General features: G+C 39.9%; 1 protein-coding gene across 1 annotated transcript; it reads left to right on the forward strand.

The window, feature by feature from the left end:
* The first annotated feature begins 736 nt into the window (after positions 1-736).
* LOC307000179 (uncharacterized protein) lies at positions 737-17,910 on the forward strand. The gene is made up of 5 exons (XM_079615583.1): positions 737-773; positions 10,119-10,793; positions 11,791-13,302; positions 14,403-15,314; positions 16,580-17,910. The coding sequence occupies exons 2-5, from the start codon at positions 10,124-10,126 to the stop codon at positions 17,473-17,475; spliced, it is 3,990 nt and encodes a 1,329-aa protein (XP_079471709.1). The 5' UTR covers positions 737-773; positions 10,119-10,123; the 3' UTR covers positions 17,476-17,910.
* Positions 17,911-18,190: the final 280 nt, after the last annotated feature.

Here is an 18,190-nt window from a genome sequence, read left to right on the forward strand (position 1 = left end):
CAAGTCCATCAACCAAACTACCCCTGGAAGTTATACAAGTGTTGATAGGTTTCACTCTCAGGACAAGCATTTAAGCAAAATGGAAAAACTAACATCATGTGACTTTCTTAGATAAGAATATAGCCCTAACGTAAGTTATGCAATGGGAAAAACACATCTCAAGCCAGAGTAAACAACACAGGCATCTGTACAGCGTCCGGGGAAAGCTGTGATAAATTTTAATCTGAGATATGTATTGTTCATCTCACATTATGCCTATTAGAAGTGAAACGTTTTTGTTTTTGGCAGAACTAGAAAGCGCCAGTGACCCAGAACTTGCAGAATGAAAGATAATACTTTTTAAAATAACCTCATAATTATATGAAAATGCTTTAGTACATATTCTTTCTCTTATGAAGGAAAGTATTCGTTTTTTTTAAAAATATCCTCAGTGTTCTTGTGCTTTAATTGCAAAGTTCATGAGCTGAAGAAGTGACCATGACACTTTTAAGAGAGACATGAATCTGATATTAATTTTTAACTCCTTAACTTATAATGTTTTTATTAGCTTCATGTAATTATTGAATCATTATTATGTACTAAGGAAGGACTATGAGACAACAAAACGTTTCAACTTTTGGGACAATAGCCCATATAAGGATATAATCTGTTAAATCTATTAATTCTTCAAATGAACTGAGGAGGGCAGCAATACGCCATTGTAGCGACTCTCAGTCTGCCGCAAATATCAGAAGAAGAAGAAGAGTCTTCTGAGGTGAGGAGAGCAGTTCACGGTATTTATCATCTTTACACAACTATCAAACACACTTTATACAGTTTGATTAAGCGACAGACTAATTTCTGTGTTGTTTCCATCGATCACAGCGATACTTGTGCGTCTTTTCTGGCGTCTTCTCACTGAAATAAACATGTAGTGCAGCAGCAGCGAGCATGAGGAGAACATGTTGAGTTCATTCAGACCTGAGCGAGTTTGTGTTCGTTTCTGTGATTGTCTCGATGTTTGGAGTGAGAAATGTTACTGAATAGGCTTGTTTAAGATACGTCTTGCCTGAAATAAATGCGAGAGTGAGGAGGAGAGGAGTGAGAAGCGCAGGCAAGCCGGTGTTGAACCGAATTCCGACTCCCGGACAAATCGCACTCCCCTTCGCGTGCACGCGCCTCCCACATAAGCGCGCGCTGAAGCGAGTTTAAATGCACTTCCTTTGCCAAATGCGTTTATCGATTGATTTTTCACACAGAAAGCACCCAGATCCTGCATGGAAGCTTGGTCTACACTTAAATAAATTAACAGAAAGTGAACTAGTGTGGATAAAAGATGCAAACTTATCTTTTGTGTGTTAAACACGATGTGGTTCACATGAAAATATTGTATTACTCTCCCCATTGCACATGAATGTCATTAAAAATAGTAATATTTAAGCTTTTTTTCATGAAGATATGCTTTATATAGAGTTCATCAAATACATTTCTGTATATTATTGTATATAATAGAATTTGCTTAATTGCATCTTAAAAATAGAAATAAAACAAATTATTAGGGATAATTTACACTTAAAGCTAAGGATGTAAAGAAACCTTAGACATTTTTTTTTTTATTAATAGTTATTTTCCAGCACATTAGGGCCACAAAAAGCATTTATTTATTTCAGTCATTCTTTCAATTTTACATCTTGCATTGCTTATGGATATAGGCTACAATTAAAAAAGCTGGAGCAATTGCTTTTCGGTCAGGTGCTCTGTTTTAAAGAAAAACTGCTTCATTATTACAATAAATAAAGATTGAGTGCATGCAAGGGTTTAATACAAAGCTACTGTAAACTACGTTAACACAGGGTTTACCCTAGGGTGACCACCTGTCCCGCATTTTGCGGGACAGTCCCGAAATTTGAAGCTTTGTCCCGCGTCCCGCAAGTCATAAACAGTGTCCCGCATTTTAATGTTGTCTGTATTTTATTTAATCGTCCTTTAAATTACAATTCTACAATTAAAAAAATTGATAATAAGAAAACACTGAACATGCGCAGCGCAGCCGTTATTATTGGTTCTAGCCAGAGCGGGAAAACAAACACTGAGAAGAAAAAAATAAAAATACACACACACACAAAAAAATATATAAATTCAAGATGCACTGAATCCGGTAAGAACGCATTCAATCTTTCTATTCTTCACTAATGGAATTTATGTGCTTATTTGGAAATGTGCTTTTTAGCGATTGGATTATTATTTTCATTTAATTATTTAGATTGAATAGACCCGTTCTGTTAAAATGAGTTTTATATTAATAGTGACGTTCACAGCGCCGGTCAGCGCCATCATTAACATTTTTATAAAGCCTATTAGCAATTTAAAGCATGTTAACATCACTGCAAAAAGACATCTAATATAAAATCAATATTTATTCACCTAGTATAATAATAGTAAGTTTTCTCCCTCGTGTCCCGCATTGTCCCGCAAAATCAGGTCTGCTGACCTGCAACAGAGCAATAGCCAGGTGGTCACCCTAGTTTACCCTCAAAATAATTACACTGTAACTTCATTAAGTAACTTACAGGTGTATAAGGTCACAGACTCACCACACTACTGCCACTGTCACATCTTGGTTTGGAGATTGTGTGGTCACAAAATAATTGGATTGTCACTTCATTAACATAGGTTTACCATGGGGAGTGGGATTTTCACAGCATTAAAATACCGCCTGTTGAAATCAACTTCTTGTGCCAGACAACTTCTAAAGTCAAATTCTAAGGGATAAAAGTACTAATTCTGACATCTTTTCTCAGAATTGTGAGATATAAACTCGCAATTGCAAGTTCTAAAGTCAAATTCTAAGGGATAAAAGTACTTTTTTTTTTTTTTTTTTTACCTCAGAATAGTAGACCTATCTCATTTTTCTCTATCTCTATCTCAATTCTTCTATCCCTTACAAGGAAGTTGTAAAGTCTTTCTGTGATTGTTACAACCCTTCACTGTTTTTAAAAGTCTAGGGAGTTTGGAAGGGAGTTAGGCCACCCTTCAACAAGACCATTTGATGAGGCCATCAAAAAAGAACAGCAGAGTATATGAACACATTTATTGTGTGCAATAATCGACCATAAATATCTATATCTATATACATATAGATATATAGAGAGAGCAAAGCAAACCACAATTTAACAAATAATTATTATTTACAATCAAAACGAAAGAAAATGTCACAAAAGAACAAATTATATTGTACCTGACCTGGGAAGGAAAATGGAAAAATTGGATAGTGCCAACACAAAGAAAATAATAAAACAAAAAGGAATCTTTTAAGTTAAAGATTAAATTAAAAAGATTAAAAAGTATACAAGTTAAATCTCACTGTACCACCGCAGAGAAACAGAGGAAGGATAAACTGAGAGATGATGGGGTGAGGGAGGAGAAACACGGAAACGCATAGACCTGCCATGAAAACAACATCTTTTCAAGTTTCTCTCTCAACATATAAGAATATAGATTTTTCTTGGCAAGATAACTGGTGTCCGGTCCCGTTGTTAGGGCCCTATGAAATCCGTTTAATTTTTTCCCATTTTCCGTTTTATTTTTTCCCAAATTCCGTTTTTTCCGTTAATTTTTTTGCCAATTCCATTCTTTCCGTTTTAATTTTTGGGAATTAATTTTTTTTTACCCTTTACTGTTATTTTAGTCGTAAAAAGAGTGTGCTTTTAATGTTAATGATTAAAATGTACACAAATAAAATAGGAATGACCTTACATTTATTTAGGTAATTAGGGATGTCACGATACCAAAATTACAGTAGTTGGTACCGATAACTTTTACGGTTCTCAGTACCAATTTCGGTACCACAGCAAAATCTGTTGGAACAATTTTTTTCTATTTAAAAAAATAAATAAAAAATTAAATTCAATGACTTTATTATTTTTGACGTATCATAAATTATAATCATAAGTAAATAATAGATATAAGCATTGAAGGCTACATGCTGTTTAAACGTATATTGCTTATTAAGATCAAGTGAAAAATAAGCAACCTTCTATGCACACATTACTACTGTACTGCAGTAGCCTAATATAATTATTTCTGTCAAACTTTTATTTTGACGGGTTGCCGAGAATACCTTTTGAGTGTCTGTTTCTGTGTCTGTGTGTCTGTCTATGATATGACAATAGTTTTTCTCAAATTAAACCGTAAAGTTTTCATGGAGTGACTCTCAGAGCGGCTCTGGAGATTAATTTCATCATGTCCTCATTATATCGTGAGGCAGCAGAGACTGAAAACAGCGCGAGCATCACGCGTGCTTCAGTGTGTGTGTGTGTGTGTGTGTGTGAGGTAAATGAAACCGTAAATGAAAATTGCACACAAAACCATCAACACAGAGAGTCAACATATAGTAACATGTAGGTTTTCTTTGTTGTCATGGTGAATGAAGAAAACGAGCTTATCTGGTCATTGTCCAAGAATGGGCTTTCCTTTAGAGGTCTTTGAGAATGGTGCAAGTGAAGATAGGGGTTTGTTAACCAAGAAGGGAGCAAACTCTCATTTCAATGAAAGATAATTTAAAATCCTAATTTCAATCAATTCAGGCTTCAATTTAGGGTACGTTGCAATAATTGTGTCCTTGTAGCAGTCGAACATCCCTGTTATCAGTTGATTTAATTTATCCAATGATGGTATCGGCATAACTCAGTAACATCCCCATAAGAAAAAGTACAGCATAGGATGGAAGATGTTTCAACCCAGTAGAATAAGAAAGATGAACCTTGTGGCTGAGGGATGTACGAGAAGTCCTTCTAATAGAAACATACAGGCTAACATTAGCACCAAACATAATCACATGAAATGACCCAAAATAAGATGTAACCCACCTAATACAAAATGAACAAAACACTTACTTGGATAAGAGTGACGTGTCCTCACAAAGACGTGTCCAAAAACGTCTCGAAAAATGCTGGTGATAATCGGTAACCCGAGGCTTAAAGCATGCGGTGAGTTTAGTCTGGGTTAAGTAAAACGAATGGGGGAAAGTTGAAAGCCGTGATTGTCACTGTCGTGAACGAGCACTGATTTGCCAACGACTGGCATTTGTTGGCGATTTCGCAAAACCTGTCTGAGATTGAAAATCGTCTTAAAATCGTGCAGTGTGAACTCGTAATTAGTGGAGCTGAAGGTGTGAGAATAAACACATGATTGTTTATTTTCATATTTATTTATCCAGGACAGGCCTGTACCAAACAAAACAGACTCAGCTAAATATTGTTTCATTATTGTTACCGAAAAAATCCTAACAAATATCAAGAAATATATATTTTTTGTCAATATTGCACACCCCTAGGCAGTATTGTATAAATGTTAATATTACATTAAATATTTATTTCATTAATCAAATATATTTAATAGTTCTCACTTCAGAAACGTAATTTGTGCCTATAATGCCTTGAAAATAATAATTGAAAGATCAATGTACCTCTTTCATGAAATTAATTTATGAAAACACACTAGAATTATGATATTTTATAGCAGTTTTACTAGTACTTTCTGCTATTACATCACATTTACATTTATTCATTTAGCTGATTCTTTTATCCAAAGCGACCTACAAATGAGAACAATAGAAGCAATTAAACTAACAGTAGGACAACAGTATGTAAGTGCTATGACCCTTCGTAGTTCAATCTAATGCAGTATTTAACATTTTTTTAATTTAAAGATAGAATAGAGGAGAAAGTGTTAGTGTCGAAAAAGATACGTCTTCAGCAGTTTCTTAAAAATGGCTACAGACTCAGCAGCTCTGGTTGAGTTAGGCAGATCATTCCACCAGCAGGGAACAGTCATGGGAAAGGTCAGAGAAAGAGATGTTGTGCCTCTTTGTGATGGCACCACAAGATGCCGTCCGCTTGCAGAGCGCAAGTTTCTGGATGGCACGTAAGTCTGAAGTAATGAGTTCAGGTACAGGGGAGCAGAGCCAGTGGTTGTTCTGATGCGAGCGGCAACCGGCAACCAGTGCAATTTTGTGAGGAGAGGAGTGACGTGTGCTCTCTTCGGCTCGTTGAAGACCACTCTAGCTGCAGCATTCTGGATCAGATGCAGAGGTTTGACAGTGCAAGCTGGGAGACCAGCCAGGAGAGCATTACAATAATCTAGTCTGGATAGAACAAGTGCCTGAACAAGGAGTTGTGTAGCATGCTCTGATAGGAAGGGCCTGATCCTTCTGATGTTGTACAAGGCAAATCTGCATGACCGGGCAGTGCTAGAAATGTGGTCTGTGAAGTTCAATTGATCCTCAATTACAACTCCAAGGTTCCTGGCTGATCTTGATGGAGTTATGGATGACGAGCCTAGCTGAATGGTGTAGTTGTGATGAAGTGCTGGGTTAGCTGGGATTACAAGTAGCTTTGTCTTCGCAAGGTTTAGTTGAAGGTGGTGGTCCTTCATCCAGCCAGAAATGTCTGTCAGGCAGGCTGAGATGCGAGCGTCTACCGTCGGACCATCAGGCTGGAATGAGAGGTAGAGTTGTGTGTCATCAGCGTAGCAGTGATAGAAGAAGCCATGTTTCAGAATCACAGATCCCAGTGATGTCATGTAAATGGAGAAGAGAAGTGGTCCAAGCACTGAGCCCTGAGGCACCCCAGTAGCTAGATGTTGGGTCTTAGACACTTCACCCCTCCACGACACCCTAAAGGACCTACCTGAGAGGTAAGACTTGAACCACTGGAGTGCAGTTCCTGAGAAACACTTAATCTTTAGGATTGACAGGAGGATCTGGTGGTTAACTGTGTCAAAGGCAGCAGACATATCCAGTAGGATGAGAACTGAGGATTTGGAAGCGGCTCTTGCCAGTCTCAGAGCTTCGATTACTGAGAGCAGAGCAGTCTCAGTTGAGTGTCCGCTTTTGAAGCCAGACTGATTGTTGTCCAAGAGGTTGTTCTGCGTGAGAAAGGAGGAGATCTGGTTGAAAACAACTCGTTCAAGTGTTTTTGCGACGAATGGAAGGAGGGATATCGGTCTGTAATTTTCTAGATGTGCTGGATTTAGAGTGGGTTTCTTAATTAGTGGGGTTACCCGAGCCTGCTTGAATGCTGTGGGAAATGTACCAGTGTGAAGAGAGGTGTTTATGATGTGTGTAAGTGCGGATACAGGAAGAAATAGCTTGAAGTAGGTTAGTGGGAATAGGATCAAGTGGGCAGGTAGTAGGGCGACTGGGAAGGAGGTGTTTTGAGACTTCGGTCTCTGAAAGCAAGGAGAACGAGGGTAGAGTGTGTGTGATAGCTGGTAAAATGTGTGTGTTAGTTTGTGGATTGGTAAATTGTCTGCTGATGGTGGTTGTTTTATTTATGAAGAATGTTGCAAAATCGTCAGCTGTTAGGGTTGATGGAGGAGGAGGAGAGTTTAGAAGAGAGGAGAAGGTTTTGAAGAGCATGCGAGAGTCAGTAGAATTGTTCATTTTGTTGTGATAGTAAGTCGTTTTAGCAGTAGAGATATTAGCAGAGAAGGAAGAGAGGAGGGATTGATGAAGATCAAGGTCAGTATGATCTTTGGATTTGCGCCACTTGCTCTCTGCACCCCTGAGTTTAGCACGATGTTCACGGAGAACATCAGATAACCAGGGGGCAGAGGGAGTGGCGCGGGCTGGCCTGGAGGAAAGGGGGCAGAAGTTGTCCAAGCAGGATGTTAAAGTGGAGAAAAGAGTATCAGTTGCATTTTTAGTGTCTAGTGCTGAGAGCTGGTCTGGAGGAGGAAGTGTGGATGAGATCAAAGAGGATAGGTGAGAGTGAGCATAGGTTTCGCCGAAAGGTGACCTGTGGCGGAGTGTGTGTTGTGTTCTGAGGCAGGTTGAGGTTGAGAGTGAGGAGGAAGTGATCTGAGGTGTGCAGTGGAGTGACTAGAGTATGGTCAGTGGAGCAGTAGCGTGTGTAGATAAGGTCCAATTTGTTACCTGATTTGTGAGTAGCCGCAGTAGATACTCGTTTGAGGTCGAATGAGGGAAGCAGAGTGTGGAAATCAGCAGCTTGAGGTTTTTCATTTTTTCTTGGATGTTGAAGTCTCCAAGAACTATGAGAGGAGTACCATCCTCGGGGAAGGATGAGAGTAGCACATCAAGCTCCTCTAAGAAACTGCCAAGCTGACCTGGGGGGCGGTATATAACTACACAATGGATTTTAATAGGACTAGTGATGGTAATAGAATGTGATTCAAATGAGCTGTTGTTACACAGAGGTGGTAGATGATTAAATTTCCAATCGTTTGAAATGAGCAGACCAGTACCTCCACCCCTTCCAGTCAGGCGAGGGGTGTGTGAGAAAGTGAATTTAGTGGAGAGCATAGCCAATGTGACAGTGTCCTCTGGTCAGATCCAGGTCTCAGTCAGGGCCAGAAGGCTGAGACCTAAATGACTAGAAATAGATGTAATGAAATCAGCTTTGTTTATCGCGAATTGGCAATTCCAGAGAGCAATAGGAAAAGAGAAAATAGTACTTGAAGACATTGGAAGGGTACGCAGGTTGTTAGGATTGTATTGGCTCCGACGTGTGACATTGGATTTACACATGTTAGTAATAGTAGGAATTAGAAGACACATGGTGTAAGAGAGCTCACAAACAGAAAGATCAGGTGAAAGTTGAATAGAATAAAGAGGAAACAACAGGAAGATAAATCAAATAACGAGAAATTAATACTCAAGTGCATTGTCAGTGTCCTTGCTCGGTGGAGTCGCACAGGTAGAGTCGTTGGTCTTTAATTCAATTCAATTCAATTCAAATTTATTTGTATAGCGCTTTTCACAATACATATTGTTTCAAAGCAGCTTTACAGAAAATGCATTTCAGAAATGTTTACAAAAATACAGTTAGTTAATCATAAATTTAGGGCATAACATATCGCCGGCGTTGGGTCGTCTCGTCACAGGCGTCGAGTCGTCTCTTTGGGGCATCTGAAGTCTCCATGAGGGGCTGGATACGTAACTGGAGCTGACGAACTCTATTTGAGTTATCTCGGGACAGGCGTCCCGAGATAACAACAACAGAAGGCAGATGGGAAATAATTAGCGTAGCTGCTGTTCATAATATGAATGCATTTGATCTGATTTAACTGTAGTATAAAAGGTATGAGATGCATCATGTGAATGCTTGGCTAAAGAGATGCGTCTTTAATCTAGTTTTAAACTGGGAGAGCGAGTCTGAGCCTCGGACAATATCAGGAAGGCTATTCCAGAGTTTAGGAGCTAGATGTGAATACGCCCTCCCTCCTTTAGTGGACTTAGTTATCCTAGGTACGACCAGAAGCCTCAAATTTAGCGATCTTAAAGAGCGCGATGGATTGTAGGGCGATAGAAGATCCCTTAAATACACAGGAGCTAAACCATTTAGGGCTTTATAGGTCAGTAGCTATACTTTGTAATTGATACGGAACTTAATAGGTAACCAATGTAGAGATGATAAAATTGGTGTTATATGATCATATTTTCTTGACATAGTAAGAACTCTAGCGGCTGCATTTTGGTCTAACTGTAGCTTGTTTACTGAGGATGCAGGACAACCAGCTAATAAAGCATTACAGTAATCTAGTCTCGAGGTCATGAATGCATGAACTAACTTTTCTGCATCAGAAACAGAGAGCATGTTACGTAGCTTAGCAATGTTTCTAAGGTGAAAAAAGGCTGTTCTTGTGTTCTTTACACTCTTCAGGTCTTCACACGATAAGGGCTTCACACCACAGCTGCCGCGACCGCTGCTGTGGTGCACTAACCTATTTATACACGCCTAATACCTCGTTGTTGAATACAACAGGCCAAGCCCTACTGTTTAGCCAAGCGAAACTCAAGTCACGACACACAAACAAAGGCCACGTGCGCTCGCGTTTTACCAGAGTAAAACCCAGTAAACAAACAAAGTTTCCTAGCAAAAAGGAACCACGCTAAAATCGACTGAGAAAAGTAAACACTCATGGATGTAAAGTGTGTTCTATCCTGCTGTTCGACTGCTTCTTCTAGCAAGTACTGTCAAATAGCTAGCGTAAATACTTTAACTGGCTTTGGCCACGCCCTACTGTTTAGCCAAGCATCAGGGCTCACTTTCATATTTCTCTCTTTGAATTATTTTGATGTACTGAAAATGAAATTAAACCTTTATCTTTAATTTCAGAGCTGATGGAAATGATGGAGAGTGAAGAACTGAGTGAAGTGAAGAAGGAGAGTGAAGAACTGAGTGAAGTGGAGGAGGAACATCATGTCAAACCTGGAGAAAAACCTTTGAGTCACTCAAAGACAACAAATATATTTTTAAAGAAAGGAAGAGCCAAAAAATCTTTCACATGCACTCCGTGTGGAAAGAGTTACTCAGCCAAACATAATCTTAAGAGTCACATGAGAGTTCACACCGGAGAGAGAACACATTCATGTTCTGTGTGTGGAAAGAGTTTTTCACGGCTGCCATATTTACATGCACATCAGAAAATTCATACTGGTGTGAGAGAGCACATGTGCTTTGAGTGTGGGAAGACTTTCATTTCAGCCTGCCGTTTAAAACAACACCAGAGAATTCACACTGGAGAAAAACCTTACAAGTGTTCACACTGTGACAAGAGATTCAGTCAGTCAGCAAATCTGAAAACACATGAGAGGATCCACACTGGAGAGAAGCCGCACTCATGTGATCAGTGTGGAAAGAGTTTCACGCGATCGGTAAACCTTACTGCTCACATGAGGATCCACACTGGAGAGAAGCCGCACTCATGTGATCAGTGTGGGAAGAGTTTCAGACTCAAACCAACTCTTAGGCATCACATGAGACTTCACAATGGGAAGAAGCGGGAGCCAGGTGTGAATCAGTTTTATTCATGAAAGCTAATTATATCCTTGTGTTGGTTAGGAAAACATGTCCATTTAGAAAAAAAAAAACTGGATTTACCATGTAATTTACCATTAAACGACAATGGCATTTGTTGGCGATTTCGCGAAACCTGTCTGCGAGTGAAAATCGGCTTAAAATCCTGCAGTGTGAACTCGTAATTAGTGGAGCTGAAGGTGTGAGAATAAACACGTGATCGTTGTCGCGCGGTTAATCCGGCCAATAGTGGAACAGCGGTGTCGTCATAAGAAACTGCGCTGGCTGAGTCCTCTGGATGCTCTCGAATCGCTCTCGCGTACTTTGATGGCATACGTCACAGTCACGTGGAGTCGGCGCTGCCTCAAGTCGGACATTTCTAACCGGCATGCAGTGCTCAAGTCAGACACCGATCGATCTGCGCAGAGCTGCATGAAGTCGAACAAGCCTATCCACTTGCTTCATTTCTAAATGAATCAGTCATTATCAACAAATCGTTTGAATTAATTATTTAATTAATCACTCATTAAGACATGGACTTGCCGCCACCTACTGGTGGTTTTATTGTCATATTTATTTATCCATGACAGGCCTGTACCAAACAAAACAGACTCCGCAAAATACTGTTCATTATTGTTATCGAAAAATATCCTAACAGAAACAAATACAGAGATATATATTTTTTGTCAATATTGCACATCCCTAGGCAGTATTGTATAAATGTTAATATTACATTAGATATTTATGTCATTATTTAATAGTTCTCACTTCAGAAACGTAATTTGTGCCTATAATGCCTTGAAAATAATAATTGAAAGAACAATGTACCTCATTCATGCAATTCATTTCTGAAAACACACCAGAATTATGATATTTTATAGCAGTTTTACTAGTACTTTCTGCTATTACATCAGGGCTCACTTTCATATTTCTCTCTTTTAATTATTTTGATGTGCTGAAAATGAAATGAAACCTTTTTCTTTCATTTCAGACCTGATGGACGTGAAGAAAGAGAGTGAAGAACTGAGAGAAGTGAACGAGGAGAGTGAAGAACTGAGAGAAGTGAATGAGGAAAGTGAAGAACTGATGGAAGTGAAGAAAGAGAGTGAAGAACTGAGAGAAGTGAACGAGGAGGGTGAAGAACTGAGAGAAGTGAAGGAGGAGAGTGAAGAACTGAGAGAAGTGAAGGAGGAGAGTGAAGAACTGAGAGAAGTGAAGGAGGAGAGTGAAGAACTGAGAGAAGTGAAGGAGGAGAGTGAAGAACTGAGAGAAGTGAAGGAGGAGAGTGAAGAACTGAGAGAAGTGAATGAGGAGAGTGAAGAACTGATGGAAGTGAAGAAAGAGAGTGAAGAACTGAGAGAAGTGAACGAGGAGAGTGAAGAACTGAGAGTAGTGGAGGAGAGTGAAGAACTGAGAGAAGTGGAGGAGAGTGAAGAACTGAGAGAAGTGGAGGAGAGTGAAGAACTGAGAGAAGTGAATGAGGAGAGTGAAGAACTGAGAGAAGTGAAGGAGGAGAGTGAAGAACTGAGAGAAGTGAATGAGGAGAGTGAAGAACTGATGGAAGTGAAGAAAGAGAGTGAAGAACTGAGAGAAGTGAACGAGGAGAGTGAAGAACTGAGAGAAGTGAATGAGGAGAGTGAAGAACTGAGAGAAGTGGAGGAGGAGAGTGAAGAACTGAGAGAAGTGAAGGAGGAGAGTGAAGAACTGAGAGAAGTGAAGGAGGAGAGTGAAGGGAAGGAGAAACCTCATGTCAAGTCTGGAGAAAAACCTTTGAGTCATTCAAAGACAACAAATATATTTTTAAAGAATCGAAGAGCCAAGAAATCTTTCACCTGCACTCAGTGTGGAAACAGTTACTCCGCCAGACATAATCTTAAGAGTCACATGAGAGTTCATACTGGAGAGAAGCCGTTCACATGTGATCAATGTGGAAAGAGTTTCGTACAAAAAGCAGCCCTAAATAGACACATGAGAATCCACACTGGAGAAAAGCCACATATATGTGTTCAGTGTGGAAAAAGTTTAACATACAAACATAATCTTAAGAGTCACATGAGAGTTCATACCGGAGAGAGGCCGCTTACGTGTGATCAATGCGGCAAAACATTTAATGGATCAACAAGCCTGAAGAAACACCTGACAGTTCATACGAAGGAGAAGCCGCATTCATGTTCTGTGTGTGGAAAGAATTTTTCACGGCTGCCATATTTACATGCTCATCAGAAAATACATGGTGTGAGAGAGCACATGTGCTTTGAGTGTGGGAAGACTTTCATTTCAGCCTGCCGTTTAAAACAACACCAGAGAATTCACACTGGAGAAAAACCTTACAAGTGTTCACACTGCGACAAGAGATTCAGTGTGTCATCAACTCTGAAAACACATGAGAGGATCCACACTGGAGAGAAGCTGCACACGTGTGATCAGTTTGGGAAGAGTTTCAGACTCAAACCAACTCTTAGGCATCACAAGAGAGTTCACAATGGGAAGAGGCAGGAGTCAGGTGTGAATCAGTTTTATTCATGATGTTTAAGGCGTTTCCAATGTAAATTTGGGACTTTGCGCGTTCCTTATCCTTTTCCCTCTTTGCAATTTGTTCGTCGGAACGTCGTTTCTTTGGTCGTGTCGGCCATATCAAACTTTAAGAGAATATAATTCTAACTTCCCTCTTCATGCTTCTCTCTCCTCCACACCCCCCTTCATGTGTACACACACTAACCCCCCAAACCGCACCCCCAAATCCTGCTTGTCGGTGATTGGCTAGAACACTGTTCGTTATGTTTCATGGTGCGGGTTAGCCCAGTTAGTTTTTGTTGCTGTTTGTGGAGCCTGGGCTGTCTACAGAGACCGCGTTTTTTACAGTGTGTTCAGGGGACAGGCAGCTAGCAGATAGTGAGGAGTAAAAATGTTAATAGAACAATGTACCTCATTCATGCAATTAATTTATGAAAACACATCAGAATTAGGATATTTTATTAGCCTGGCTAACGTCAGACCTCGTCTTATTGAGACGTGGTCTGGGAACCACATGTTCATTTTCTCGTATTTGAGGTGTGGTTTACGAATGCCCAGAGCCGTTTAATGGGCGCTACGAATGTCTATCAAATGCGCCTTTACGTAGCCCATAGCCAATTGTTTCAATTATACCAGATAACGTATGTAGAGCGACAGAAATTCGACGAGGAAGAAGACGATGGGTCATAGATTTATGTGTACACGATGGCGTTCATCACGATGGCACACTTAGAACACTATCTGGCTGCATCGAAAGGTAACTTCGCGTCTGCTGCCATGTTGGATCCATAGATATAAGCAAACTGCTTCGGTGTGTCGCATAGACGTCGTCATCGTCTTGCTGCTCCCTCCCCGTTCTGTGATTGCTCCCCTCGCTGAGGCGAAAATCTAGTCCATGGAATCCAGGCTGCCTAGCAGCGTGAATAAAATTGCGCTTCGCGCAAGACAGCATGGGGAAACCCAGGCTAATATTTTATAGCAGTTTTACTATTAGTTTCTGCTATTACATCAGGGCTCACTTTCATATTTTTCTCTTTTAATTATTTTGATGTGCTGAAAATGAAGTTAAACCTTTTTCTTTCATTTCAGACCTGATGGAAGTGAAGAAGGAGAGAGAAGAACTGAGTGAAGTGAACGAGGAGAGTGAAGAACTGAGAGAAGTGAAGGAGAAACATCATGTCAAACCTTGCTCAAAGACTAAAAAGACACTTTTAAAGAAAGCAAGAGCCAAGAAATCTTTCACCTGCACTCAGCATGGAAAGAGTTACACAGCCAAACATAATCTTAAGAGTCTCATAAGAGTTCATACCGGAGAGAAGCCGTTCACATGTGATCAATGTGGGAAGAGTTTCATACAAAAAGCACATCTGAACGAACACAAGAGGATCCACACTGGAGAGAAGCCGTTCACATGTGATCAGTGTGAGAAGAGTTTCAGGCAATCTGCAGCCCTAAATAGACACATGAGAATCCACACTGGAGAAAAGCCACATATGTGTGTTCAGTGTGGAAACAGTTTCAGATACAAACATAATCTTCATGATCACATGAGAGTTCACACCCGAGAGAATCCGCTTACGTGTAATCAAGTCGGCAAAACATTTAATGGATCAACAAGCCTGAAGAGACACCTGATAGTTCATACGAAGGAGAAGCTGCATTCATGTTCTGTGTGTGGAAAGAGTTTTTCACTGCTGACATATTTATATAAGCATCAGAAAATACACACCGGTGTGAGAGAGTACATGTGCTCTGAGTGTGGGAAGACTTTCATTTTAGCCTGCCGTTTAAAACAACACCAGAGAATTCACACTGGAGAAAAACCTTACAAGTGTTCACACTGTGACAAGAGATTCAGTCAGTCATCAAATCTGAAAACACATGAGAGGATCCACACTGGAGAGAAGCCGCACTCGTGTGATCAGTGTGGGAAGAGTTTCAGACTCAAACCAACTCTTAGGCATCACAAGAGAGTTCACAATGGGAAGAGGCGGGAGTCAGGTGTGAATCAGTTTTATTAATGATGCACTAAAATTAGTGCTGACTGCATAGATCTAGCTAATTATATCCTTGTGTTGGTCAGGCGAACACGAACGTCCATTTAGAAAAACAAAAAAATGGATTTACCCACCTGTCCAGAACGGACGTCCATTTAGAAAAACAAAAAAATGGATTTACCCACCTGTCCAGAACGGATGAGAAAATAAAACAATGCAAATATTACAAAATGTGACATTAAAACTTTATAAATCACTAGTTTTTCTAAAGTAAGACTGTCCAACAGTGTAAAGTTACAGCGGGAGGCGCTCCTCCAACCCTATCTCGCAGCAATTCGTAAGAATTTAGCAAGGTGGCTAATTCGTAAGATTTTTGCTAAATTGTACATATTTTACGAGTTGCCCATTTCCTATGAATTCGTACGAATGACGTACCCCTGACCCCACCCCTAAACCTACCCATCACTGGGGTTCAGACAAATCATACGAATTTGAACTAATTGGTCGTGAGATAACAACTCATTAAGACATGGACTTGCCGCCACCTACTGGTGGTTTTATTGTCATTGTAACGAGGTTCGTATGTTGTGGGAAGGAGGCGGGGGCAACCCCATTCAAATATTTTAATAACAAAATAAAACAAATACAAAACTAAAGTATAAGCCAGCAGCCCCTCGCGGACGACTGCTGGCCACACAAAACAGAAACAAAAACACAACACAAGTTCAGGCCTGTCCTCTCTCGATCTTCACTGTTGTCGTCGCTCCTCCTTTATGCTTCCGCTCCTCCGTGAGGGATCTCGCGCCGTCCTCTCACGTCCCTCGACCTCGTCCTGCTCGCCACAGTCATATTTATTTATCCATGACAGGCCTGTACCAAACAAAACAGACTCCGCAAAATACAATAACTCATTATTGTTATCGGAAAAGATCCTAACAAATATTGATTTATTTATTTATTTTTGTCAATATTGCACACCCCTAGGCAGTATTGTATAAATGTTAATATTACATTAGATATTTATGTCATTATTTAATAGTTCTCACTTCAGAAACGTGATTTGTGCCTATAATGCCTTGAAAATAATAATTGAAAGATTGATGTACCTCATTCATGCAATTAATTTATGAAAACCCACCATAATTATGATATTTTATAGCACTTTTACTATTACTTTCTGCTATTACATCAGGGCTCACTTTCATATGTCTCTCTTTTAATTATTTTGATGTGCTGAAAATGAAATTAAACCTTTTTCTTTCATTTCAGACCTGATGAAAGTGAAGGAGGAGAGTGAAGAACTGAGTGAAGTGAAAGAGGAGAGTGAAGAACTGAGAGAAGTGAAGGAGGAGAGTGAAGAACTGAGAGAAGTGAAGGAGAAACATCGTGTCAAACCTGGAGAAAAACCTTTGAGTCACTCAAAGACAAAAAGTCACTCAAAGAAAGGAAGAGCCAAGAAATCTTTCACCTGCACTCAGTGTGGAAAGAGTTACTCTACCAAACAAAGTCTTGATGTTCATATGAGAATGCACACTGGAGAGAAGCCGTTCACATGTGATCAGTGTGGGAAAAGTTTCGGGCGATCAGCATACCTTAATGCACACATGAGAATCCACACTGGAGAAAAATCACATATGTGTGTTCAGTGTGGAAACAGTTTCGCATACAAACATAATCTTGATGTTCACATGAGAGTTCACACCGGAGAGAAGCCGTTCACATGTGATCAATGCGGCAAAACATTTATTGAGGCATCAAGGTTGAAGAGACACCTGACAGTTCATACGAAGGAGAAGCCGCATTCATGTTCTGTGTGTGGAAAGAGTTTTTCACTGCTGCAATATTTACATCAACATCAGAAAATGCATACTGGTGTGAGAGAGTACATGTGCTTTGAGTGTGAGAAGACTTTCATTACAGCGTGCCGTTTAAAACAACACCAGAGAATTCACACTGGAGAAAAACCTTACAAGTGTTCACACTGTGACAAGAGATTCAGTCAGTCAGCAAATCTGAAAACACATGAGAGGATCCACACTGGAGAGAAGCCGCACTCGTGTGATCAGTGTGGGAAGAGTTTCACGCGATCAGTAAACCTTACTGCTCACATGAGGACCCACACTGGAGAGAAGTCCCACACACATCATCTCTTAAGCGTCACATGAGAGTTCACACTGGGAAGAACAGTGCTTCACACAGGCTTTTGCTCTGAAATCACTTCTGCTTTTCATTATGAAGAAAGACCATTTAACTGAGATCAGTGTGGTAAACAGTTTAATTGGGTGGTGCAATGTGCAGGAACTTCAGTGCAGGAAGTCCTTTACTACAGATGAACTGAAAGAGTGCCAGAAAATTCACACTGGAAAAAAACCCATTGAAGGCAAGCTGAAGAAGAGGCCATACCACTTTAAAATAGACATAAATCTGATTTAAAAATGTTAACTCGTACTTAATTGTTTTTCATCGCTTTTTCTCTTGAGATGCTTTGGCTCTTATAAGTCAGTAAAGAGAGAGATCTGTCTCATTTTCTTTCACTTTTACCTAATTTTTTATTTGCTTCATGTAATGATTGATTAAACTCGGTAATCATTTTATCAACCACTTATTGTTATTGTCCATTTTTATTTTCTCCTGATTGAGCTTGAATCCAGTAAGCTGGTGTGTGGTGGGCGTTCTGGCGCAATATGGCTGCTGTCGCATCATCCAAGTGGATGCTGCACATTGGTGGTGGTTGAGGAGATTCTCCCCCCTTCCATGTAAAGCGCTTTGAGGTCTCAGAAATAATGCTATATAAATGTAACGAATGAATTAATAATTTAATAATTTTCGTTCTGAAAGATATGTTTTTTGAGCTTTCCATGTTTTAAATTTCTCAACAGT

The sequence above is a fragment of the Phoxinus phoxinus genome (genome assembly GCF_949152265.1).
Source record: "Phoxinus phoxinus genome assembly, chromosome: 1".
Taxonomy (NCBI): Eukaryota; Metazoa; Chordata; class Actinopteri; order Cypriniformes; family Leuciscidae; genus Phoxinus; species Phoxinus phoxinus.

Coding starts and splice junctions, on each gene's coding strand:
- LOC307000179 (XM_079615583.1), top strand. CDS start 10,124: ATGGAAATGATGGAGAGTGAAGAACTGAGTGAAGTGAAGAAGGAGAGT. Junction 10,794..11,790: donor TGGGAAGAAGCGGGAGCCAG/GTGTGAATCAGT, acceptor CTTTCATTTCAG/ACCTGATGGACGTGAAGAAA. Junction 13,303..14,402: donor TGGGAAGAGGCAGGAGTCAG/GTGTGAATCAGT, acceptor CTTTCATTTCAG/ACCTGATGGAAGTGAAGAAG.